We start from the raw sequence: 25,843 nt of genomic DNA, 5'->3' as shown, positions 1-25,843 counted from the left end.
AAGTCATGTGACCATATTTTTGGATAGCCCACAGTCTGGACTATCTTCGACTTTGAGTGTCATTTTGACGTCAAGTGTCAAATAACCGAGTTATTCAAGGTCAAAGTGTCAAAAACAACTGTTTTTGGTTTGTTAACTTTAACGCCCTCTAGCGGGCAAACGATGTAAGTTATCGGGTCATGTGATCATATTTTTGGATAGCCCACAGACTGGACTATCTTTGACTTTGAGTGTCATTTTGACGTCAAGTGTCAAATAACCGAGTTATTCAAGGTCAAAGCGAAAAGTGTCAAAAATAACAGTTTTTGGTCTGTTGGGTGTAACTTTAACGCCCTCTAGTGGGCAAACCATGCGAGTTATCGGGTCATGTGATCATATTTTTGGATAGCCCACAGTCCGGACTATCTTTGACGTTCAGTGTCATTTTGACGTCAAGTGTCAAATAAGCGAGTTGTTCAAGGTCAAAGGGTCAAAAACAACTGTTTTTGGTATGTTAACTTTAACGCCCTCTAGCGGGCAAACGATGTAAGTTATCGGGTCATGTGATCATATTTTTGGATAGCCCACAGTCCGGACTATCTTTGACGTTCAGTGTCATTTTGACGTCAAGTGTCAAATAACCGAGTTATTCAAGGTCAAAGCGACAAGTGTCAAAAACAACAGTTTTTAGTCTGAAGCTTTCTGGATTGATTTTTTTCGCCAAATAAAACGAATAAAATATACTTTAACCTCACATTTATAATAAACCACAAAAAAAATCTGAAATTACAACTTACATACAAAAACAACTGAATTGGAATGATAATTAATTAATTAAATTAATTAAATTAAATTAAATAAATTAATTAATTTAATTATAATTAAATTAAATTAAATTTAATTACGATATTTTTGATTTGCCTTCGCCGCAAATTAGCAAACAAATGCGATCGATCAAGTAGGCGCAAATCAGGTCGGCAAACAGGACTCCCAACAAAACGTATTTGAACTGAAAAATACAAAAAAAAAAATTAATTAGAATTTTTTTGAGAAAAAAAGTGTCAAAAATCAAAATTTGAACAAAATTGTCAAACGTCAAAAATGTCAATTATAGCATTTTTTTTTTTTTATTTGTCATCTGTAAATTTTTTTTTTTTTTTCCAAAATTTTTTTTTTTGAGAAACAAAATGTCAAAAATCAAAATTTGAACAAAAATTGTCAAACGTCAAAAATGTCAATTATAGCATTTTTTTTTTTTATTTGTCATCTGTCAAAAATTTTACTTGGATTGTCATCTGTCAAATTTTTTTTTTTTTCCAAAAATTTTTTTTTTGAGAAAAAAAGTGTCAAAAATCAAAATTTGAACAAAATTGTCAAACGTCAAAAATGTCAATTATAGCATTTTTATTTGTCATCTGTCAAAAATTTTACTCAGATTGTCATCCGTCAAAAATTTTTTTTTTGAGAAAAAAAGTGTCAAAAATCAAAATTTGAACAAAAATTGTCAAACGTCAAAATGTCAATTACAGCTTTTTTTTTTTATTTGTCATCTGTCAAAAATTTTACTTAGATTGTCATCTGTCAAAAAATTACATTTTTCTAATTTCCTTCCAAAACTCTCATCTGTCAAAAAAATGTCATATTATTTGCATTTTTTTTTGACAATTCAGTCACCTGTCAAAAATGACAGTTTTTCTTTGACATTAAAATCTTAATCTGTCAAAAATGTCAATTACAGCTTTTTTTTTATTTGTCATCTGTCAAAAATTACAATTTTTAAATTTATTTCGCAATTCTCATCTGTCAAAAAAACAAAATAACATATTATTTGCATTTTTTTTTTTGACAATTCAATCATCTGTCAAAAAAATGACAGTTTGACGTAATTGAAGTGTCAAAAAAAAAAAAATGGACTTACGTCGTCTGGAAATTGTATGATTTCGAAATGGGCGGACAATTCCGGCATTATACCGAGCGTCAGTATAACAACGATTATACTGGAAATCAGTATGCTCCACAGCAGTAATTTGTTCTCGACTAAACTTTCCATGTACGGTTTTCCCTGAAAAAAACAAAAAAAAATTAAAAAAAAAAAAAAAAAAAAAAAATTCTTGACAAAATGGTGAATGATTTTTTTTGGTTTGGGTGAGAGTTACGGGGAAACCGATAGCACCGTTGAATTCCTCGTCCTCGATTTAGTCTAAAAAGACCCCTCGCTCGGTTGGATACCTTAAAGTTGACGGTTTGCCGCAAATTAAAAAAAAAATAAAAAAAAAAATAAAAAATTAAAAAAAAAAAAAATTAAAAAAAAAAAAAATTAAAAAAATTAAAAAATAATTAAAAAAAAAAGTTAATTTTTACCAGAAAACACGTTGCAGTAGTCAGTTGTGCAATATCTCTTAAACTAACTGAGTTAGACTGAAAATTGAGCTTTCCAACGGTCATTTTTTATTAAGAATTCGACCAAGTGAAGAGATACGTGAATTCTGAGGGTAGAATCGGAATCAGCGACCCCAAATTAGTCGAAAACGAGTACAAACTTGGTATAGTTATCATAAAAAATAACAAAGTTACCAAATGACGCGACGTTTCGACCCGGAAACTCAACTTTTTTATTTCTAAAGCTAGAAACGTCATCTCAAATCCATTCTATGCTAATTTTTACCAGAAAACACGCTGGTGAAGTCAGTTTTTTGGTATCTCCTAAACTAATGGAGTTATAGCCAAAATTGCCACATTTTGAGTAAAAAATCGTAAAAATCGAGACAAGAGAAGGAAGTAGGTAAATTTTGGGTGCGGAATCGGAATCAGCGACCCCAAATTAGTCGAAAACGAGTACAAACTCGGTATGGTTATCATAAAAAATAACAAAGTTACCAAATGACGCGACGTTTCGACCCGGAAACTCAACTTTTTTATTTCTAAAGCTAGAAACGTCATCTCAAATCCATTCTATGCTAATTTTTACCAGAAAACACGCTGGTGAAGTCAGTTTTTTGATATCTCCTAAACTAACTGAAAAAAAATTTAAAAAAAAATAATTAAAAAAAAATAATAAATTAAAAATTAAAATTTATCATAAAAAACCGAGTGAGGGTTGATTTTCGACTAATTTAGGGATGGGGAATTCATTCCCGTTGTCAGTTTTTCGATATCTCGAACCCAGAACAAAAAAACTGCTTAAAAATCACTTTTCAACCCTAAAACGTCAATTTCTCGTTAAAAACCAAATTTCCATGCTTAGAAGGGAAATTTCAAAAAAAATTTTTTTTCCGAATACTTACCCTGTAGTTGATGGCGAACGTGGCCAACTGCAGCGCCATCGATATAACGAATACCGTACTATTAATCAAATTGGGCTGGAAACGTTCGTACTCTTCCTCTTCCGTCAATTCTTCGCTCGATTCCGCTAAAATCGATTCGTCTCTGCGAAAAAAAAAAACCAACATAATTACATTTCCTGATGATGATGTTATTTGACGAAACGTTGTTGAAAATTTTCGAAACTTGGTGGTGGTACCGCTTGAACCCCCCTTCTCACCGTGTGGGAGTCGAAATTTCGATTTTTTTATTTTGGTATTTTTGCCGCCCCTTTGCCGCCCCCGGGGGCGGAAGGAAGTTGTAGCTTTTATTCCCCTCCCCAATCTAAGCCTATACCCCAAATTTGAACTAAATCAGTTAAAGCGTTCGGGAGATAGAACAAATTAACTGTGAGAGCCCCGTGAGATATACGGTTTTTTGCTGCGCCTGACCTTAGTTTAAGTCGGAAAATTACCAAAATTGGTGGTGACGTTCCTTAAGTGACTGTTCCCAGCCTGCTATCATAAAAAATTGTATATTTCAAAAATGAAAATTTTTCCGCCCCTTCGCCGCCCCCGGGGGCGGAAGGAAGTTGTGGCTTTTATTCCCCTCCCCCACCTAAGCCCATACCCCAAATTTGAACTAAATCACTTAAAGCGTTCGGGAGATAGAGCATTTTAACTGAGAGAGCCCCGTGAGATATACGGTTTTTCGCTGCGCCTGGCCTTAGTTTTAGTCGGAAAATTACCAAAATTGGTGGAGACGTTCCTTAGGTGACTGTTCCCAGCCTGCTATGGACAAAATTTTGATATCTCGGAAATTACAAATTTTCCGCCCCTTTGCCGCCCCCGGGGGCGAAAGGAAGTAGAGAGGTTTGTTCCCCTCCCCCACCTAAGCGCACACCGCAAATTTGAACTAAATCACTTAAAGCGTTTGGGAGATAGAGCATTTTAACTGAGAGAGACCCGTGAGATATACGGTTTCCCGCTGCGCGTGGCCTTAGTTTAAGTCGGAAAATTACCAAAATTGGTGGAGACGTTCCTTAGGTGACTGGTCCCAGCCTGCTATGGACAAAATTTTGATATCTCAAAAATTACAAATTTTCCGCCACTTTGCCGCCCCCGGGGGCGGAAGGAAGTTGTGGCTTTTATTCCCCTCCCCAACCTAAGCCTTCACCACAAATTTGAACTAAATCACTTAAAGCGTTCGGGAGATAGAGCAAATTCACGGTTAGAGTCCTGTGAGATATACGGTTTTCCGTTGCGCCTGTCCTTAGTTTTAGTCGGAAAATTACCAAAATTGGTGGAGATGTTCCTTAAGTGACCCTTCCCAGCCTGCTATCATAAAAAATTGTATATCTCAAAAATGAAAAATTTTCCGCCCCTTTGCCGCCCCCGGGGGCGGAAGGAAGTTGTGGCTTTTATTCCCCTCCCCAATCTAAGCCAACCCACAAAATTTGAACTAAATCAGTTAAAGCGTTCGGGAGATAGAGCATTTTAACTGTGAGAGCCCCGTGAGATATACGGTTTTCCGCTGCGCCTGATCTTAGTTTTAGTCGGAAAATTACCAAAATTGGTGGAGATGTTCCTTGAGTGACTGTTCCCAGCCTGCTATCATAAAAAATTGTATACCTCAAAAATGAAAAATTTTCCGACCCTTCGCCGCCCCCGGGGGCGGAAGGAAATTGTGGCTTTTATTCCCCTCCCCAACCTAAGCCTACACCCCAAATTTGAACTAAATCACTTAAAGCGTTCGGGAGATAGAGCAAATTCACGGTTAGAGTCCTGTGAGATATACGGTTTTCCGCTGCGCGTGGCCTTAGTTTAAGTCGGAAAATTACCAAAATTGGTGGAGACGTTCCTTAAGTGACTGTTCCCAGCCTGCTATCATAAAAAATTGTATATTTCAAAAATGAAAAATTTTCCGCCCTTTGGCCGCCCCCGGGGGCGGAAGGAGGTTGTGACTTTTATTCCCCTCCCCAACCTAAGCCTACACCCCAAATTTGAACTAAATCACTTAAAGCGTTCGGTAGATAGAGCATTTTAACTGTGAGAGCCCCGTGAGATATACGGTTTTCCGCTGCGCCTGACGTTAGTTTTAGTCGGAAAATTACCAAAATTGGTGGCGACGTTCCTTAAGTGACTGTTCCCAGCCTGCTATGGACAAAATTTTGATATCTCAAAAATTATAAATTTCCGCCCCTTCGCAGCCCCCGGGGGCGGAAGGAAGTTGTGGCTTTTATTCCCCTTCCCAACCTAAGCCTACACCCCAAATTTGAACTAAATCAGTTAAAGCGTTCGGGAGATAGAGCAAATTCACGGTTAGAGTCCTGTGAGATATACGGTTTTTTGCTGCGCGTGGCGTTATTTTCAGTCGGAAAATTACCAAAATTGGTGGAGACGTTCCTTGAGTGACTGTTCCCAGCCTGCTATAGACAAAATTTGTATATCTCAAAAATCACAAATTTCCCGCCTCTTCGCCGCCCCTGGCGGCGAAAGGAAGTAGATAGGTTTGTTCCCCTCCCCCACCTAAGCGTACACCGCAAATTTGAACTAAATCCCTCAACGCGTTCAGGAGATAGAGCAAAAAAAAAAAACAAAAATCACTTACACAGGCGTGCGCGCCTTCGCCATCTGGACCAGATAAATCAACGCGACGAAATGCACGGCAAACTGAAGCAACACGGTAGAAATCGTGTACAAATTGAATATGTTGGGTAGCGGCCTCTGTTTTGACAGCGTCTTCAACGGCTGAAAGTTCAAGTCAGAAATAGTCTGTCAAATGTCAAATTTTTTTTTTGGGAAAAAATCTTACCTTCGATCTGGAAATGAACAGAAAACTGGACGCCAACAGGATGCCTTGTAGCGTGGCTTGCATATCTCTCAGCTTGATACCGTCCAAATAGAGTACCGATTGGGTGTAGGCCAAAATTAGGGCGTTCAAGGCCAAAATTTTGAACATTTGCAATGTCGTCACCAGGGTGCATCGTCCTTGTTTGATTATGTGACAAACTGTCGAAGAAAAAAAAAAAACGGTTATTTTCGTGCATGATGGTGGATTCTGTGGGTGGGAGTGGAAAAATTGATATTTTAACCGCGGAAATGGATTCCCTGACCCCAAATTAGACGAAAACGAGGTGCAACTTCGGGGGTCTAAGTGAAAAAATAAGAAAGTTATCAGCTGCGCGAGCAGCTCGGCCCGGAAACTCAACTTCTTTATTTCTAAAGCTAGAAACGTCATCTCAAATCCATTCTATGCTACTTTTTACCAGAAAACACGGTGGTGAAGTCAGTTTTTTGATATCTCCTAAACTAACTGAGTTACAGCCAAAATTGCCATGTTTTAAGTAAAAAATCGTTAAAAAAGAAACTAGAGAAGAAAGTAGGTGAATTTTGTGTGCGGATTCGGAATCAGCGACCCCAAATTAGTCGAAAACGAGGTGCAACTTCGGGGGTCTAAGTGAGAAAATAAGAAAGTTATCAGCTGCGCGAGCAGCTCAGCCCGGAAACCCAACTTTTTTATTTCTAAAGCTAGAAACGTCATCTCAAATCCATTCTATGCTAATTTTGTCCAGGAAACACGCTGGTGAAGTCAGTTTTGTGATATCTCCTGAACTAACCGAGTTATATCCAAAATTGCCAAATTTTTAGTCAAAAATCTTAAAAAATGAGACAACAGAAGGAAGTAAGTAAATTTGGTGTGCGGATTTGGAATCAGCGACCCCAAATTAGTCAAAAACGAGGTGCAACTTCAGGGGTCTAAGTGAAAAACTGAGAAAGTTAACAGCTGCGCGAGCAGCTCGGCCCGGAAACCCAACTTTTTTATTTCTAAAGCTAGAAACGTCATCTCAAATTCATTCTATGCTACTTTTTACCAGAAAACACGGTGGTGAAGTCAGTTTTTTGATATCACCTAAACTAACTGAGTTACGGCCAAAATTGCCACATTTTGAGTAAAAAATCGTAAAAAACGAAACCAGAGAAGAAAGTAGGTGAATTTAGTGTGCGGATTCGGAATCAGTGACCCCAAATTAGTCGAAAACGAGTACAAACTTCACATAGTTATCATAAAAAATAACAAAGTTACCAAATGACGCGACGTTTCGACCCGGAAACTCAACTTTTTTGTTTCTAAAGCTAGAAACGTCATCTCAAATCCATTCTATGTTAATTTTTACCAGAAAACACGGTGGTGAAGTCAGCTTTTTGATATCTTCTAAACTAACTGAGTAACAGCCAAAATTGCCATATTTTAAGTAAAAAATCGTAAAAAACGAGACAAGAGGAGGAAGTAGGTAAATTTTGTGTGCGGATTTGAAATCAGCGACCCCAAATTAGTCGAAAACGAGTACAAACTTCACATAGTTATCATAAAAAATAACAAAGTTACCAAATGACGCGACGTTTCGACCCGGAAACTCAACTTTTTGGTTTCTAAAGTTATAAACGTCATCTCAAATCCATTCTATGCTAATTTTGTTTAGAAAACACGCTGGTGAAGTCAGTTTTTTTATATTTCCTAAACTAACCGAGTTATAGCCAAAATTACTATATTTTAAGTCTGAAATCGAAAAAAACAAGACAAGAGAAGGAAGTAGGTAATTTTGGTGTGCGGATTTGGAATCAGTGACCCCAAATTAGTCGAAAACGAGGTGCAACTTTGGGGGTCTAAGTGAAAAAATAAGAAAGTTATCAGCTGCGCGAGCAGCTCGGCCCGGAAACTCAACTTTTTTATTTCTAAAGCTAGAAACGTCATCTCAAATCCATTCTATGCTACTTTTTACCAGAAAACACGCTGGTGAAGTGAGTTTTTTGATATCTCCTAAACTAACTGAGTTACAGCCAAAATTGCCATGTTTTAAGTAAAAAATCGTTAAAATAGAAACTAGAGAAGAAAGTAGGTGAATTTTGTGTGCGGATTCGGAATCAGCGACCCCAAATTAGTCGAAAACGAGGTGCAACTTCGGGGGTCTAAGTGAAAAAATAAGAAAGTTATCAGCTGCGCGAGCAGCTCGGCCCGGAAACCCAACTTTTTTGTTTCTAAAGCTAGAAACGTCATCTCAAATCCATTCTATGCTAATTTTGTCCAGGAAACACGCTGGTGAAGTCAGTTTTTTGATATCTCCAAAACTAACTGAGTTACAGCCAAAATTGCCACATTTTAAGTAAAAAATTGTAAAAAATGAGACAAGAGAAGGAAGTAGGTAAATTTGGTGTGCGGATTCGGAATCAGTGACCCCAAATTAGTCGAAAACGAGGTGCAACTTCGGGGGTCTAAGTGAAAAACTAAGAAAGTTATCAGCTGCGCGAGCAGATCGGCCCGAAAACCCAACTTTTTTGTTTCTAAAGCTAGAAACGTCATCTCAAATCCATTCTATGCTAATTTTGTCCAGGAAACACGCTGGTGAAGTCAGTTTTTTGATATCTCCAAAACTAACTGAGTTACAGCCAAAATTGCCACATTTTAAGTAAAAAATTGTAAAAAATGAGACAAGAGAAGGAAGTAGGTAAATTTGGTGTGCGGATTCGGAATCAGTGACCCCAAATTAGTCGAAAACGAGGTGCAACTTCGGGGGTCTAAGTGAAAAACTAAGAAAGTTATCAGCTGCGCGAGCAGATCGGCCCGAAAACCCAACTTTTTTGTTTTTAAAGCTAGAAACGTCATCTAAAATCCATTCTATGCTACTTTTTACCAGAAAACACGCTGGTGAAGTCAGTTTTTTGGTATCTCCTAAACTAACTGAGTTACAGCCAAAATTGCCATGTTTTAAGTAAAAAATCGTTAAAAAAGAAACTAGAGAAAAAAGTAGGTGAATTTTGTGTGCGGATTTGAAATCAGTGACCCCAAATTAGTCGAAAACGAGGTGCAACTTCGGGGATCTAAGTGAAAAAATAAGAAAGTTATCAGCTGCGCGAGCAGTTCGGTCCGGAAACTCAACTTTTTTGTTTCTAAAGCTAGAAACGTCATCTCAAATCCATTCTATGCTACTTTTTACCAGAAAACACGCTGGTGAAGTCAGTTTTTTGATATCACCTAAACTAACTGAGTTACGGCCAAAATTGCCACATTTTAAGTAAAAAATTGTAAAAAATGAGACAAGAGAAGGAAGTAGGTAAATTTGGTGTGCGGATTTGGAATCAGCGACCTCAAATTAGTCGAAAACGAGTACAAACTTCACATAGATATCATAAAAAATAACAAAGCTACCAAATGACGCGACGTTTCGACCCGGAAACCCAACTTCGTTATTTCTAAAGCTAGAAACGTCATCTCAAATTCATTTTATGTTAATTTTTACCAGAAAACACGTTGCAGTAGTCAGTTGTGCAATATCTCTTAAACTAACCGAGTTAGAATGGAATTGAGCTTTTCAACGGTCATTTTTTATTAAGAATTCGACCAAGTGAAGAGATACGTGAATTCTGAGGGTAGAATCGGAATCAGCGACCCCAAATTAGTCGAAAACGAGTACAAACTTGGTATGGTTATCATAAAAAATAACAAAGTTACCAAATGACGCGACGTTTCGACCCGGAAACCTAACTTCGTTATTTCTAAAGCTAGAAACGTCATCTCAAATCCATTCTATGCTACTTTTTACCAGAAAACACGCTGGTAAAGTCAGTTTTCATTTTTACTCAACCGTTTCCGCTCTACGACACTTACCGCACATAATCGACGATAACTTGCTGGTAAACGGCGACGCGATACTGGCATCGCCCAACTTGACCACCTGCAACTGTTCCTCCTCCTCCAGCTCTCTCATCAGTTTGTTGACGCGATTCTGTAGGCGATCGCGTTGCTCGATGACGTTTCTCACGTTGCTCGGCCTGGTGCTGCGCGCGTCGCGTTGACGTTTCTCCGCCGGCTCCGCGGATTTAGTTTTGTCGCGCGCGTCCGGCAAACGTTCGGGCGCGTTCGCCAAAATGGCCACGCCCACTTGCGCGTGCTTTAACGCGCCCACGTCGTTGGTGCCGTCGCCGCACATGAGCGTCACGCGGCCAGACGCGTTCAATTGCGTCACGACGAATTCCTTTTGTTTGGGCGCGAATCGCGCAAACACGGTCACGTGCGGCAACAGCGCGCGCCAATACGCCGGCTCGCGTTTCAGGTAGTCCAAGCTGTCACCTGTCAAAAAATGCAGAAAAACGTTGAAAAAACCGAAAAAAAATTGACAGCTGTCAAAATTTCTAATATTACTAGTTTTGACAGCTGTCAGACGTCAAATAACTAAAAAAAAACAAAATTGCTAATTTTACTCATTTTGACAGCTGTCAAACGTCAAACAACGCAAAACACTCGTTTTGACTGCTGTCGGACGTCAAAATGAGTAAAAAAGTCAACATTGCAAATTTTACTCATTTTGACAGCTGTCAAATGTCAAACAACGCAAAACACTCGTTTTGACAGTTGTCAGACGTCAAGGTAGCTGTCAAAAGTCGAGCTAATTGAAAAATGTTCAAAATTGACAATTCACATTTTTTGACAGCTGCCAAACGTCCAGAGAATAGCAAAAGAAATAAAAGACAAAGTTGACAAATTTTGACAACTGTCAAAGTCAGTTAATTCACTATTTGTCATTTTTTCAACAATTTTGAAAAAAAAAAATCGTCAATGTAATTGAAAAAGACAAAAATCCTAATTTTATTCATTTTGACAGCTGTCAGACGTCAAAATGGTTGAAAAAATAGTTAAATGGCAATTTAACCGACTTTGACAGCTGTCAAACGTCAAACAACGCAAAATACTCGTTTTGACAGCTGTCAGACGTCAAAGTAATTGAAATGGACAAAATTGTTAATTTCACTCATTTAGACAGCTGTCAAATGTCGAGTCGGATGCGGAAACTTTATAATTGGAAATTTACATTGTTGACAGCTGTCAAAATTTCTAATATTACTAATTTTGACAGCTGTCAAACGTCAAAATTGGTGAAAAAAGATAAATAGCAATTTAACCGACTTTGACAGCTGTCAAAAGTCGAGTCAATTGAAAAATCTTCAAAATTGACAATTCACATTTTTTGACACTTGTCAAACGTCAGAATTGTTGAAAAAACGGATAAATGGTAATTTTACTAATTTTGACAGCTGTCAAACGTCCAGAGAATAGCAAAAAACATAAAAGACAAAGTTGATAAATTTTGACAGCTGTCAAAGTCAGTTAAATAACTATTTATCATTTTTTTCAACAATTCTGACGTTTGACAGCTGTCAAAAGTCGAGCCAATTGAAAAATCGTTTAAATTGACATATAACTTAAAATTGACAGCTGCCAAACGTCAGAATTGTTGAAAAAAGTCATAAATAATGATTTAACTGACTTTGACAGCTGTCAAAAGTCAAATCAATACGAAAACGACAAAATTGTCTTTTTTACATATTTTGACAGCTGTCAGACGTCAAAGTAATTGAAAACTATCAAATTGACAATTTTACTATTTTTGACAGCTGTCAAAAGTCGAGTTACTGAAAAAAAGTTGAAATTGTTAAAATTTTACTCATTTTGACAGCTGTCAAACGTTAGAATTGATGAAAAAATAATAAATAGTAATTTAACTAATTTTGACAGCTGTCAAACGTCCAGAGAATAGCAAGAGCCATAAAAGACAAAGTTGACAGCTGTCAAAGTCAGTTATTTATAATTTTTTCGACAATTCTGACGTTTGACAACTGTCAAAACACGAATTAATTTAAAAAAAAAAGACAAAATTGCTAATTTTAGTCATTTTGACAGATGTCGGACGTCAAAGTAATTGAAAACGATCAAATTGACAATTTTACTAATTTTGACAGCTGTCAAGAGTCGTGATAATTGAAAAAAGATGAAACTGACAATTGTAGCAATATTGACAGCTGTCAAACGTCAAAACAATTTGCAAACAGCGCAAAACACTCGTTTTGACAGCTGTCAGACGTCAAAGTAATTGAAATAGACAAAATTGCTAATTTTACTCATTTTGACAGCTGTCAGATGTCAAAGTAATTAAAAAAACAAAAAATTGCAAATTTTACTCATTTTAACAGCTGTCAAACAACGCAAATCACTAGTTTTGATAGTTGTCAGACGTCAAAATGAGTAAAACAAAAAATTGTAAATTTTACTCATTTTGGCAGCTTCCAGACGTCAAATAACGCAAAACGCTCGTTTTGACAGCTGTCAGACGTCAAAATGAGTAAAAAAACAAAATAATGCAACTTTTACTTATTTTGACAGCTCTCAAACGTCAAATAACGCAAAACACTCGTTTTGACAGCTGTCAGACGTCAAAACGAGTAAAAAAGATAAAATTGCCAATTTCACTCATTTTGACAGCTGTACAAACGTCAAAGCAACTGAAAACGAACAAATTGACAGTTGAATCAATTCGGACAGCTGTCAAACGTCAAACACTAGTTTTGACAGCTGTCAAAATGAGTGAAATTGGCAATTTTATCTTTTTTACTCATTTTGACCTCTGGCAGACGTCAGAGTAACTGAAAACGAACAAAGTGACAGTTGAATCAATTTTGACAGCAGTCAAATGTCAAGACAACGCAAAACACTTGTTTTGACAGTTGTCAGACGTCAAAATAATTGAAAACAACCAAATTGCCAATTTTACTCATTATGACAGTTGTCAGACGTCAAAATTAGTAAAAAAACCAAAATTGACAATTTTACTCACTTTGACAGCTGTCAAAACTGAAAGTAATTGAAAACGATCAGATTGACAATTCGGACAGCTGTCAAACGTCAAAGTAATTGAAAAAGATTAAATTGACAATTTTACTCAATTTGACAGCTGTCAAATGTTAAGGCAACGCAAAACATTCGTTTTGACAGCTGTCGGACGTCAAAGTAATTAAAAAAAACAAAATCGCTAATTTTACTCAATTTGACAACTGTCAAAAGTGAAAGTAATTAAAAACAATCAAATTGACAATTCGGACAGCTGTCAAACGTCAAAGTAACTGAAATAGACAAAATTGCAAATTTTCCTCATTCTGACAGCTGTCAAACAAGGGAAAACACTCGTTTTGACAGCTGCCAGAGGTCAAATTGAGTGAAAAAGACAAAATTGCCAATTTTACTCATTTTGACAGCTGTCAAACGTCAAGGTAACTGAAAACACTCCTTTTGACAGCTGTCAGACGTCAAAATGAGTAAAAAAGACAAATTTGCACATTTTACTCATTTTGACAGCTGTCAAAAGTAAAAGTAATTAAAAACAATCAAATTGACAAGTCGGACAGCTGTCAAACGTCAAAGTAACTGAAATAGACAAAATTGCTAATTTTACTCATTTTGACAGCTGTCAGATGTTAAAGTAATTAAAAAAACGAAAAATTGCAAATTTTACTCATTTTGACAGTTGTCAAACGTCAAACAACGCAAATCACTAGTTTTGATAGTTGTCAGACGTCAAAATGAGTAAAACAAAAAATTGTAAATTTTACTCATTTTGACAGCTTCCAGACGTCAAATAACGCAAAACGCTCGTTTTGACAGCTGTCAGACGTCAAAATGAGTAAAAAAACCAAAAAATGCAAATTTTACTTATTTTGACAGCTCTCAAACGTCAAATAACGCAAAACACTCGTTTTGACAGCTGTCAGACGTCAAAACGAGTAAAAAAGATAAAATTGCCAATTTCACTCATTTTGACAGCTGTACAAACGTCAAAGCAACTGAAAACGAACAAATTGACAGTTGAATCAATTCGGACAGCTGTCAAACGTCAAACACTAGTTTTGACAGCTGTCAAAAGTGAAAGTAACTGAAAACAATCAAATTGACAATTTCGGACGGAAATTGACATTTTGAACAGCTGTCAAAGATGGAGACAAATTATAATGTTAATTTAACTAATTTTGACAGAGCTGTCAAAAGTCGAATTAATTAAAAAAAGACAAAATTGCTAATTTTAGTCATTTTGACAGCAGTCAAATGTCAAGACAACGCAAAACACTTGTTTTGACAGTTGTCAGACGTCAAAATAATTGAAAACAACCAAATTGCCAATTTTACTCATTATGACAGTTGTCAGACGTCAAAATGAGTAAAAAAACCAAAAGTGACAATTTTACTCACTTTGACAGCTGTCAAAACTGAAAGTAATTGAAAACGATCAGATTGACAATTCGGACAGCTGTCAAACGTCAAAGTAATTGAAAAAGATTAAATTGACAATTTTACTCAATTTGACAGCTGTCAAATGTTAAGGCAACGCAAAACATTCGTTTTGACAGCTGTCGGACGTCAAAGTAATTAAAAAAAACAAAATCGCTAATTTTACTCAATTTGACAACTGTCAAAAGTGAAAGTAATTAAAAACAATCAAATTGACAATTCGGACAGCTGTCAAACGTCAAAGTAACTGAAATAGACAAAATTGCAAATTTTCCTCATTCTGACAGCTGTCAAACGTCAAACAAGGGAAAACACTCGTTTTGACAGCTGCCAGAGGTCAAATTGAGTGAAAAAGACAAAATTGCCAATTTTACTCATTTTGACAGCTGTCAAACGTCAAGGTAACTGAAAACACTCCTTTTGACAGCTGTCAGACGTCAAAATGAGTAAAAAAGACAAATTTGCACATTTTACTCATTTTGACAGCTGTCAAAAGTGAAAGTAATTAAAAACAATCAAATTGACAAGTCGGACAGCTGTCAAACGTCAAAGTAACTGAAATAGACAAAATTGCCAATTTTACTCGTTTTGACAGCTGTCAAACGTCAAACAAGGGAAAACACTCGTTTTGACAGCTGCCAGAGGTCAAATTGAGTGAAAAAGACAAAATTGCCAATTTTACTCATTTTGACAGCTGTCGAAAGTAAATGAATTGAAAACGATCAAATTGACAATTCGGACAGCTGCTGTTAAACGTCAAACAATGCAAAACAATGGTTTTGACAGCTGTCAGACGTCAAAGCAACTGAAAACAATCAAATTGACAATTGAATCAATTCGGACAGCTGTCAAACGTCAAGACAACTTGCAAACTCTCGTTTTGACAGCTGTCTCGAGATAGAGAGCCACCGCGCTCACCTGTCACGCAAACGTCATAACTGTCAATCAGACGGGCAACGTCGTGGTCGGCGGGCAGGGCGACGTTGCCGTGCACGCTCTCGTAGCGAAACGCGGCGGCAACGTTGTCGCTTCCCCCTCCTGCCCCGCCATCGTCGCGTTTCTGCAGCACGACGATCGGCTTCGTGGTGAATCGGAGTTGTTCGGCCACGTGACACGCCGTCAGCGCATTGTCACCCGTGATGATGACGCAACGATGCGTGGAGCGTTGCAGTTCGGCAATCACGTGACCCGAATCGGCCTTGAGCGGACAGGAAATGATGACGAAACCGACGAAATCCAAGTCGGCTTCGATCGCGTCGCGCGATTGGTCGCGCAATTGCTGCGTTGTCAGATCGCCCAGGTGCTTGTGGGCGAGGGCGAGGACGCGCGCGCCGCGGCGCGACAGATCCAGGTAGACGCGGTCGTAGTTGGCGGGGGGCTGTAAAGAAAATGGTGCGATAACTCTCTAATTACAGGGGACTTAACGGGCTACGTAATGGTGAAAACTAGAACTCTCTAACTGTCAAAATGGCGGATTTACGAGCTGTCAAAGTTTAGGTAGCAGTTTAACGTTTTCCCTGCGATAACTCTCTAACTAACAAAATTTGCTAAAACTCTCTATTAGGAAATTTAAAGAGGATTTTACGGGCTACGCAATGGTGAAAACTAGAACTCTCTAACTGTCAAAATGGCCGACTTACGAGCTGTCAAAGTTAAGGTAGCAATTCAACGTTTTTCATGCGATAACTCCCTAACTAACAAAAATTTGCTAAAACTCTCTATTATCGAATTTAAAGAGAATTTTACGGGCTACGCAATGGTGAACACTAGAACTCTCTAACTGTCAAAATGGCGGAACTACGAGCTGTCAAAGATTAAGTAACACAATTAGGGTTCGTCATGCGATAACTCTCCAATTTAAGATTGGCGATTACTCCCTAATTGTTAGCATTTGCTAAAACTCTCTAACTAGGGATTTAAAGAGAATTTAACGGGCTACACAATGGTCAAAACTAGACGTCCGTAACTGTCAAAATGGCGGAATTACGAGCTGTCAAAGTTAAGGTAGCAGTCTAACGTTTTCCCTGCAATAACTCCCTAACTAACAAAAATTTGCTAAAACTCTCTATTAGGAAATTTAAAGAGGATTTTACGGGCTACACAATGGTAAAAACTAGAACTCTCTAACTGTCAAAATGGCGGATTTACGAGCTGTCAAAGTTTAGGTAACACAATTAGGGTTCTTCATGCGATAACTCTCCAATTGCGATTGGCGATTACTCCCTAATTGTTAGCATTTGCTAAAACTCTCTAACTAGGGATTTAAAGAGAATTTCACGCACTACAGAGTGGTCTAAGTTAGACTTGCGTAACTGTCAAAATGGCGGATTTATGAGCTATCAAAGTTAAGGTAGCAATTTAACGTTTTTCATGCGATAACTCTCTAACTAACAAAAATTTGCTAAAACTCTCTATTAAGAAATTTAAAGAGGATTTTACGGGCTACGCAATGGTGAACACTAGAACTCTCTAACTGTCAAAATGACATTTGTATGAGCTGTCAAAGTTAAAGTAGCAGTTTAACGTTCTCCTTGCGATAACTCTCTAACTAACAAAAATTTGCTAAAACTCTCTATTAGGAAATTTAAAGAGGATTTTACGGGCTACGCAATGGTGGAAACTAGAACTCTCTAACTGTCAAAATGGCGGATTTATGAGCTGTCAAAGTTTAGGTAACACAATTAGGGTTTTTCATGCGATAACTCTCTAAGTAACAAAAATTTGCTAAAACTCTCTATTAGGAAATTTAAAGAGAATTTTACGGGCTACGCAATGGTGAACACTAGAACTCTCTAACTGTCAAAATGATGGAATTACGAGCTGTCAAAGTTTAGGTAACACAATTAGGGTTCTTCATGCGATAACTCTCCAAGTTAAGATTGGCGATTACTCCCTAATCGTTAGCATTTGCTAAAACTCTCTAACAAGGGATTTAAAGAGAATTTAACGGGCTACACAGTGGTCTAAGTTAGACTTGCGTAACTGTCAAAATGGCGGATTTACGAGCTGTCAAAGTTAAGGTAGCAGTTTAACGTTTTCCTTGCGATAACTCCCTAACTAACAAAAATTTGCGAAATCTCTCTATTAGGAAACTTAAAGAGGATTTTACGGGCTACGCAATGGTGGAAACTACAACTCTCTAACTGTCAAAATGGCGGATTTATGAGTTGTCAAAGTTAAGGTAACAATTTAACGTTTACTCTGCGATAACTCTCTAACTAACAAAGATTTGCTAAAACTCTCTATTAAGAAACTCAAAGAGTATTTTACGGGCTACGCAATGGTGAACACTAGAACTCTCTAACTGTCAAAATGGCGGAATTACGAGCTGTCAAAGTTTAGGTGGCAGTTTAACGTTTTCCATGCGATAACTCTCTAATTAAAGGATTAAAAATTAGGTTAGGGTAGGTTAGAAAAAACAAAAAAAAATTAAAAATAGACATTAAAGAAAAAAAAAAAATTAAATTAAAAAAGTAGACATTAAAATAAAAATTAAGAAAAAAAATAAAAATTAGGTTTGGGTAGGTTAGAAAAAACAAAAAAAAAATAAAAAATAAAAATTAAGAAAAAAAAGGAAAATTAGGTTATGGTAGATTAGAAAAAACAAAAAAAGGTGAAAAAAAAAAGGAAAAAAAAAATTAAAAAAGTAACCATTAAAAATAAAACAAAAAAAAAATTAACGAAAATAAAATTTAAAAAAGACATTAAAAAAAAGAAAAATTAGGATTGGGTAGGTTGGAAAAAACAAAAAAAAACAAATCACCTCAAAAAAATTAAATAAGAAAAAAAATGTTTAGATAAAAAAACAGCAAAAAGAAATTAAAGAAAAAAAAATATATAAAAATTAAGGAAAAAAAAAAAGAAAAATTAGGTTAGGGTAGGTTAGAAAAAACAAAAAAAAAATTGAAAAAAATAAAAGTGAACGAAAACAAAAATTAAATTAAAAACACATTAAAAAAAATAAAAATTAAGAAAAAAAAATTAGGTTAGGGTAGGTTGAAAAAAACAAAAAAAAAGTAAAAAAAAAATAAAAAAACAAAAAAAAAATTAAAAATAGAAATTAGAGAAAAACAAAGTAAAAAAAAATAAAATTAAAAAAGTAGACAATTAAAAAAAAAAATTAGGTTAGGGTAGGTGAGAAAAACCAAAAAAAAAAAAGTGAAAAAAATAAAAAATAGAAATAAAAGAAAAGTCAAAAAATTTAAACAAAAAAAACAGACATTAAAAAAAAATATAAAAAAGTAAAAAAAAAAATCAACTCAAAAAAATAAAATAAGAAAAAAAATGTTTAGATTAAAAAAAACAGCAAAAAAAAATTTAAAATAGTAGACATCAAAAAAAATAAAAATTTAGAAAAAAAAAGAAAATTAGGTTACGCTAGGTTTGGAAAAAAAAAAAGATATTAAAGAAAAAAAATTAAATTAAAAAAATAAACATTAAAAAAATATAAAAATTTAGAAAAAAAAAAACAAAAATTAGGTTAGGTTAAGTAGGTAAGAAAAAACAAAAAAAAAGGTAAAAAAATAAATAAAATAGAAATTAAAGAAAAAAAAAATAAAAAATTAAAAAAGTAGACATTAAAAAAATTAAAAATTAAGAAAAAAGGAAAATTAGGTTAAGGTAGGTTGGAAAAAACAAAAAAAAATAGAAAATAAAAATTAAAGAAAAATTAGGTTAGGGTAGGTTAGAAAAACCAAAAAAAAAGTGAAAAAAATAAAAGAGCAAAAAAAAAATAAAAAATATAAATAAAAGAAAAGTCAAAAAATTGAAATAAAAAAAATAAACATTAAAAAAAATATAAAAATTTTGAAAAAAAAAAACAAAAATTAGGTTAGGTTAAGTAAGTAAGAAAAAACAAAAAAAAAGGTAAAAAAATAAATAAAATAGAAATTAAAGAAAAAAAAATTAAAAAAGTAGACATTAAAAAAAATAAAAATTAAGCAAAAGAAAAGGAAAATTAGGTTTGGGTAAAAAACAAAAAAAAAGTGAAAAAAAAAAGCAAAAAAAAATTAAAAATAAAAATTAAAAATAAAAATTAAAAAAAAAAATAATTTAAAATAAAATCAAAAAAGCAGAAATTAAAAAAAATTAAGAAAAAAAAGGGAAAATTAGGTTGGGGTAGGTTAGATAAAACAAAAAAAAAAAAAGAAAATAAAATTAACGAAAAAAAATTAAAAATAGAAATAAAAAAAAAAAAAAAATTGAAAAAGTAGACATTAAAAAAAATACAAATTAAAAGAAAAATTAGGTTCGGGTAGGTTAAAAGAAAAAAAAATAAATAAATAAAAATTTATGAAAAAAAAATTAAGAAAAAAAAAGGGAAAATTAGGTTAGGGTAGGTTGGAAAAAAAGAAAAAAAAAAGAAAAAAGTAAAAAAACTCACCGATCGAAGCATTCCTTTGACGACCTCTGGCGCCCCCTTAACGGCCGCAAAATACACGGTAGCGGCGCTACCGGGCGCATTAAAACCCGCCACCACCGACATGCGCCGCAACAACGCCGTAAAGTGATAACGGACGAAAATCTTGAAACCGGGCGCTTTCCCTTTGCGCGGCACCACGCAATCCGCCCGCGTCACCGTCCAATCAGCGGCCGTTAGCGTCGCCTTCTCCAACGGATCCCCCACCAATCCCTCGTCCAACTGCACCAACGCGTGACACGTGACCAACACTCGCGTCGTTTCCATGGGCACCCGATCCAACGACGTCACTCCTCCGTCATCCCGCGCAAGCGCCACCCCCTCCACCACCAAACTGTCACTTGTCAGAGTGCCAGTCTTGTCAAAACAGCAAACGTCCACTTTACCGGCGAACGGTATTCGGAAAGGTTCGGTGCAGAAAATGGCCAACTTTGATAGCGCCAACAGCGACGTGTTAACGGCCAAGGACAGTTCGATGGGCAACTCGGGCGGTATAACGGACGTTAGTATGAGCGTGCACTCGAGAAAGAGTTTGTAGCGGTTGCGCGCTGGGTTGGCGACGCCCGCGCGCCACACGTAAGCGGCCGCTGCGACGGCAAACACGAGTAAAAACACGATGAAACCAAAGGTTTCGCGATTGTTGGCGGTGACGCGCTTCGCGCCGTACATGATGGTGCGCAACAGTTTGCCCTGCGCGGTGTCGAAGCCGGTGCGTAAAGCGTAAGCGACGCAGCCGTTGTCGGGCGCGCGGAGGCCCTGAGTCGCTTTGGGGGGTGGTGAGTGCTGCAATACTTTGGTGCCGCCTGGTGGGGGGAAAGTTTGAATTAGTAAGCGTTTGGAACTCTCAGAACATTTTTAGAACTTTCTGAACATTTTTAGAATTTTCTGAACATTTTTAGAATTTTCTGAACATTTTTAGAACTATCTGAACATTTTTAGAACTTTCTGAACATTTTTAGAACTTTCTGAACATTTTTAGAACTTTCTGAACATTTTTAGAACTTTCCGAACATTTTTAGAACTTTCTGAACATGTTTAGATCTTTCTGAACATTTTTAGAACTTCCTGAACATTTTTAGAACTTTCTGAACATTTTTAGAACTTCCTGAACATTTTTAGAACTTTCTGAACATTTTTAGAACTTCCTGAACATTTTTAGAACTTTCCGAACATTTTTAGAACTTTCTGAACATGTTTAGATCTTTCTGAACATTTTTTAGAACTGTCTAAACATGTTTAGACCGTTTCAAACATTTTTAGAACTTTTTGAACATTTTTAGAATTTTCTGAACATTTTTAGAACTTTTCAAACATTTTTAGAGCTATCTGAAAATTTTTAGAACTTTCTAAACATTTTTAGAACTGTCTAAACATGTTTGGACCGTTTCAAACATTTTTAGAACTTTTTGAACATTTTTAGAATTTTCTGAACATTCTTAGAACTTTTCAAACATTTTTAGAGCTATCTGAACATTTTTAGACGATTTCAAACATTTTTAGAACTGTCCGAACATTTTTAAAATTTTCTGAAAATTTTTATAATTTTCTGAACATTTTTAGAACTATCTGCAAATTTTTAGAACTCTCCAAACATGTTTTAAACATTTTTAGAACTATCTGAACATTTTTAGACCATTTCAAACATTTTTAAAATTTTCTGAAAATTTTTATAATTTTCTGAACATTTTTAGACAGTTTCAAACATTTTTAGAACTATCTGCACATTTTTAGAACTTTCTGAACATTTTTAGAATTTTCTGAACATGTTTAGAAGTCTCTGAACATTTTTGGAACTTTCTGAACATTTTTAGAACTTTCTAAACATTTTTAGAATTTTCTGAACATGTTTAGAAGTATCTGAACATTTTTGGAACTTTCTGAACATTTTTAGAACTTTCTGAACATTTTTAGAAATTCCTGAACATTTTTAGACAGTTTCAAACATTTTTAGAATTGTCTAAACATGTTTGAACGGTTTCAAACGTTTTTAAAACTCTCTGAACATGTTTAGACAATTTAGAACACTTTTAGAACTTTCTAAACATTTTTAAAACTCTCTGAACATTTCTAGACAGTTTCAAATATTTTTAGAACTCTCTGAAAATTTTTAGAATTTTCTGAACATTTTTAGAACTTTCTGATCATGTTTGAACTGTTTTAAACATTTTTAGAACTCTCTGAACATTTTTAGAACTTTCTGAACATATTTAGACAATTTCAAACACTTTTAAAACTCTCTAAACATGTTTGAACTGTTTGAAACATTTTTAGAACTCTCTCAACATTTTTAGACAATTTCAAACATTTTTAGAATTTTCTAAACATGTTTAGACACTTTCAAACACTTTTAGAACTCTTTGAACATGTTTAGACAATTTCAAACATTTTTAGAACTTTCTAAATATTTTTAAAACTTTCAGAACATGTTTAGACAATTTCAAACATTTTTAAAACTCTCTAAACATGTTTGAACTATTTGAAACATTTTTAGAACTCTCTAAACATTTATAGACAATTTCAAACATTTTTAGAACTTTCTCAACATGTTTGAAACATTTTTAGAACTCTCTGAACATTTTTAGACAATTTCAAACATTTTTAAAAGTCTTTGAACATTATTAGATTTTTCTGAACATTTGTATAACTTTCTGAACATTTTTAGACATTTTTGAACATTTTTAAACACTTTCCGAACATTTTTAGAACTTTCTGAACATGTTTAGGCAGGTTCAAACATTTTTAGAACTTTCTGAACATTTTTAGAACTTTTTGAACATTTTTAGACACTTTTAAACATTTTTAGAACTTCCTGAACATTTTTAGAACTTTCCGAACATGTTTAGACAGTTTCAAATATTTTTAGAACGGTCTGAACATTTTTAGACACTTTAAAGCATTTTCAGAGCTCTCTGAACATGTTTCAAACAAATTTAGATAGTTTAGAACATGTTTAGAACTACCTGAACATTTTTAGAACTTTCTGAACATATTTAGACAATTTCAAACATGTTTAGAATTGTTTAGACATTTTCTGAATATTTTTAGAACTCTCTAAACATGTTTGAACTGTTTGAAACATTTTTAGAACTCTCTGAACATTTTTAGAACTTTTTGAACATTTTTAGACTTCCAAAATGCTCGAAAAGATTCTAGAAAGTTCTATAATGTTCTAAAAACTTCCAGAATATCCTGCAATGTTCTAAAACCTTCTGAAAGCTTCCAGAAAAGTCCAGAAGCTTCTAAAATGTTCTAAAAACTTTCAGAAAATTCTAAAATATTCGAAATGGTTCTAAAAGCTTCCTGAAAATTCTAAAATGTTCTAAAAGGTTCCAGAAGATTCTGCAATGTTCTAGAATGTTCTAAAACCTTCTGAAAGCTTTCAGAGAAGTCCAGAAGCTTCTAAAATGTTCTAAAAACTTCCAAAAGATTCTAAAATGTTCTAAAATATTCGAACTAGATCTAAAAGCTTCCAGAAGGTTCTAAAATGTTCTAAAAGCTTCCAGAAGATTCTACAATCTTCTAAAATATTCGAACTGGTTCTAAAAGCTTCCAGAAGGTTCTACAATGTCCTAAAAACATTCGAACTGGTTCTAAAAGATTCCAGAAGGCTCTAAAATGTTCTAAAAGCTTCCAGAAGATTCTGCAATGTTCTAGAATGTTCTAAAACCTTCTGAAAACTTCCAGAGGAGTCCAGAAGGTTCTAAAAGCTTCTAGAAGATTCTACAATCTTCTAAAATATTCGAAATGGTTCTAAAAGCTTCCAGAAAATTCTACAATGTTCTAAAATGTTCGAACTGGTTCTAAAAGCTTCCAGAAGGCTCTAAAATGTTCTAAAAACTTCCAGAAAGTTCTAAAATATTCGAATAGCTTCTAAAAGTTTCTAGTAGGTTCTAAAACGTTCTAAAATGTTCTAAAAACTTCCAGAAGATTCCACAATGTTCTAAAATGTTCTAAAAGCTTCCAGAAGGTTCTAAAATGTTTTAAAAGCTTCTACAAGATTCTACAATGTTCTAAAATATTCGAACTGATTCTAAAAGCTTCCAGAAGATTCTAAAATGTTCTAAAATCTTCCAGAAGGTTCTAAAATATTTTAAAAGCTTCTACAAGATTCTACAAAGTTCTAAAATATTCTAACTGGTTCTAAAAGCTTCTAGAAAGTTCTAAAATATTCGAACTGGTTCTAAAAGCTTCCACAAGATTCTAAGATGTTCGAAAATATTCTAATTAGTTCTAAAAGTTTTCAGAAAGTTCTAAAATGTTCTAAAAGCTTCAACAAAATTCTACAAAATGTTCTAAAATATTCGAACTGGTTCTAAAAGCCTCCAGAAGGTTCTAAAATGTTCTAAAAGCTTCCACAAGATTCTACAATGTTCTAAAATATTCAAAATGGTTCTAAAAGCTTCCAAAAAGTTCTAAAATGTTCTAAAAAATTTCAAAACGTTCTAAAAGCTTCCAGAAGATTCTACACAGTTCAAAAAACTTCCAAAATGCTCTAAAAGATTCTAAAAAAGCCGTACAATGTTCTAAAAGCTTCCAGGAGATTCCAAAACGTTCTAAAAGCTACCATAAGGTTCTAAAATGTTCTAAAAGCTTCCAGAAGGTTCTAAAAACTTCCAGAAAATTCTACAATGTTCTAAAATATTCAAAATGGTTCTAAAAGCTTCCAAAAAGTTCTAAAATGTTCTAAAAAATTTCAAAACGTTCTAAAAGCTTCCAGAAGATTCAGCAATGTTCTAAAATATTCGAACTGATTCTAAAAGCTTCTAGAAAGTTCTAAAATGTTCTAAAAGCTTCCAGAAGGTTCTAAAATGTTCTAAAAGCTTCCAGAAGGTTCTAAAATGTTCTAAAATATTCGAATTAGTTCTAAAAGCTTCTAGAAAGTTCTAAAATGTTCTAAAAGCTTCCAGAAGGTTCTAAAATGTTCTAAAAGCTTCCAGAAAGTTCTAAAATGTTCTAAAAGATTCCAGAAAGTTCTAAAATGTTCCATAAGGTTCAACAGTGTTCCAGAAGGTTCCAAAAGTTTCTGCAACGTTCGAAACGGTTCCAGAACAAAAAAAAAAAATTAGATAATAATTTAATAAAAAATTTTAATTTTTTTATTTATTTATTTTTTTCTTATTTTAATTTAATTTTTTTTTTTTTTTTTTCTATTCTTTCTTCTTCTAATTTTAACGGTACTCACCGAACAAAACGTGCAATTTCCCGTCGGCGTCCGGATCCAAAATCCTTTCGGAATCCGTCGCGCCCTGATGATGATGACCCTCGATGGGTTCCTTCATTTGCGGTACCGATTCCCCAGTCAACATGCTCTCGTCCACGATGCAGGTACCGCGCAACAGTACCACGTCGCACGGTACCAAATAATTGTCCTTTTGCGCTCGCACTATCGATATGACGTCGCCCGGTACCAAGTCGCTGCTCGGTATCGTTCTCCAACGACGGTTCCGATACACTGTCAAAACGATGTCAATTTTTTATTTTTTGACAGTGACTTACTACAAAATGGACGTCACCATTGAATTCCTCGTCCCCGGTTTAGTATAAAATGACCCCTCACTCGACTGTCTATCTTAATGTTGACGGTTTGCCGCAAATTGGCCGTAGGGTCACGACCCTACGGCCAATTTGAAATGTGTCATAAAAAATCGAGTGAGGGTTCGTTTTTGACTAATTTGGGGACGGGGAATTCATTCCCGTTGTCAGCTTTTTGTTATCTCTTATCCAAGCCGAGAAACTTGCGTCTAACCCAACTTGCGTATGACTTACTACAAAATGGACGTCGCCATTGAATTCCTCGTCCCCGGTTTAGTATAAAATGACCCCTCACTCGACTGTCTATCTTAAAGTTGACGGCTTGCCGCAAATTGGCCGTAGGGTCACGACCCTACGGCCAATTTAAAAATTGTCATAAAAAATCGAGTGAGGGTTCGTTTTCGACTAATTTGGGGTCGGGGAATCCATTCCCGCCGTCACTTTTCCGCTATCTCTTACCCAAGCCAAGAAACTTGCACTTAACCAGTTCTGGGTTAGAGT

The 25,843-nt window shown here is 35.0% G+C and overlaps 1 protein-coding gene across 1 annotated transcript in view; it reads right to left on the bottom strand.

Moving 5' to 3' along the window:
- Positions 1 to 718: 718 nt before the first annotated feature.
- Positions 719 to 25,843, bottom strand: part of LOC145738086 (endoplasmic reticulum transmembrane helix translocase) — a 35,471-nt gene continuing 10,346 nt past the window's right edge. The window contains exons 4-12 of the mRNA XM_081992941.1: positions 24,993 to 25,262; positions 19,775 to 20,613; positions 15,310 to 15,769; positions 9,946 to 10,407; positions 6,094 to 6,290; positions 5,890 to 6,029; positions 3,264 to 3,405; positions 1,898 to 2,041; positions 719 to 988 (exon numbers count right to left, since the gene is read on the bottom strand). Of these exons, the coding sequence (XP_081849067.1) occupies positions 881 to 988; positions 1,898 to 2,041; positions 3,264 to 3,405; positions 5,890 to 6,029; positions 6,094 to 6,290; positions 9,946 to 10,407; positions 15,310 to 15,769; positions 19,775 to 20,613; positions 24,993 to 25,262 (2,762 nt within the window). The 3' untranslated portion in view covers positions 719 to 880. The remainder of the gene's footprint in view (positions 989 to 1,897; positions 2,042 to 3,263; positions 3,406 to 5,889; positions 6,030 to 6,093; positions 6,291 to 9,945; positions 10,408 to 15,309; positions 15,770 to 19,774; positions 20,614 to 24,992; positions 25,263 to 25,843) is intronic.

The sequence above is a fragment of the Ips typographus genome, linkage group LG15 (genome assembly GCF_016097725.1).
Source record: "Ips typographus isolate SLU linkage group LG15, UJ_Ityp_2.0, whole genome shotgun sequence".
NCBI classification, from domain to species: domain Eukaryota; kingdom Metazoa; phylum Arthropoda; class Insecta; order Coleoptera; family Curculionidae; genus Ips; species Ips typographus.
The sequence above is the reverse complement of the archived record's forward strand: the minus strand, read 5'-3'. Positions and strand labels throughout refer to the sequence as shown.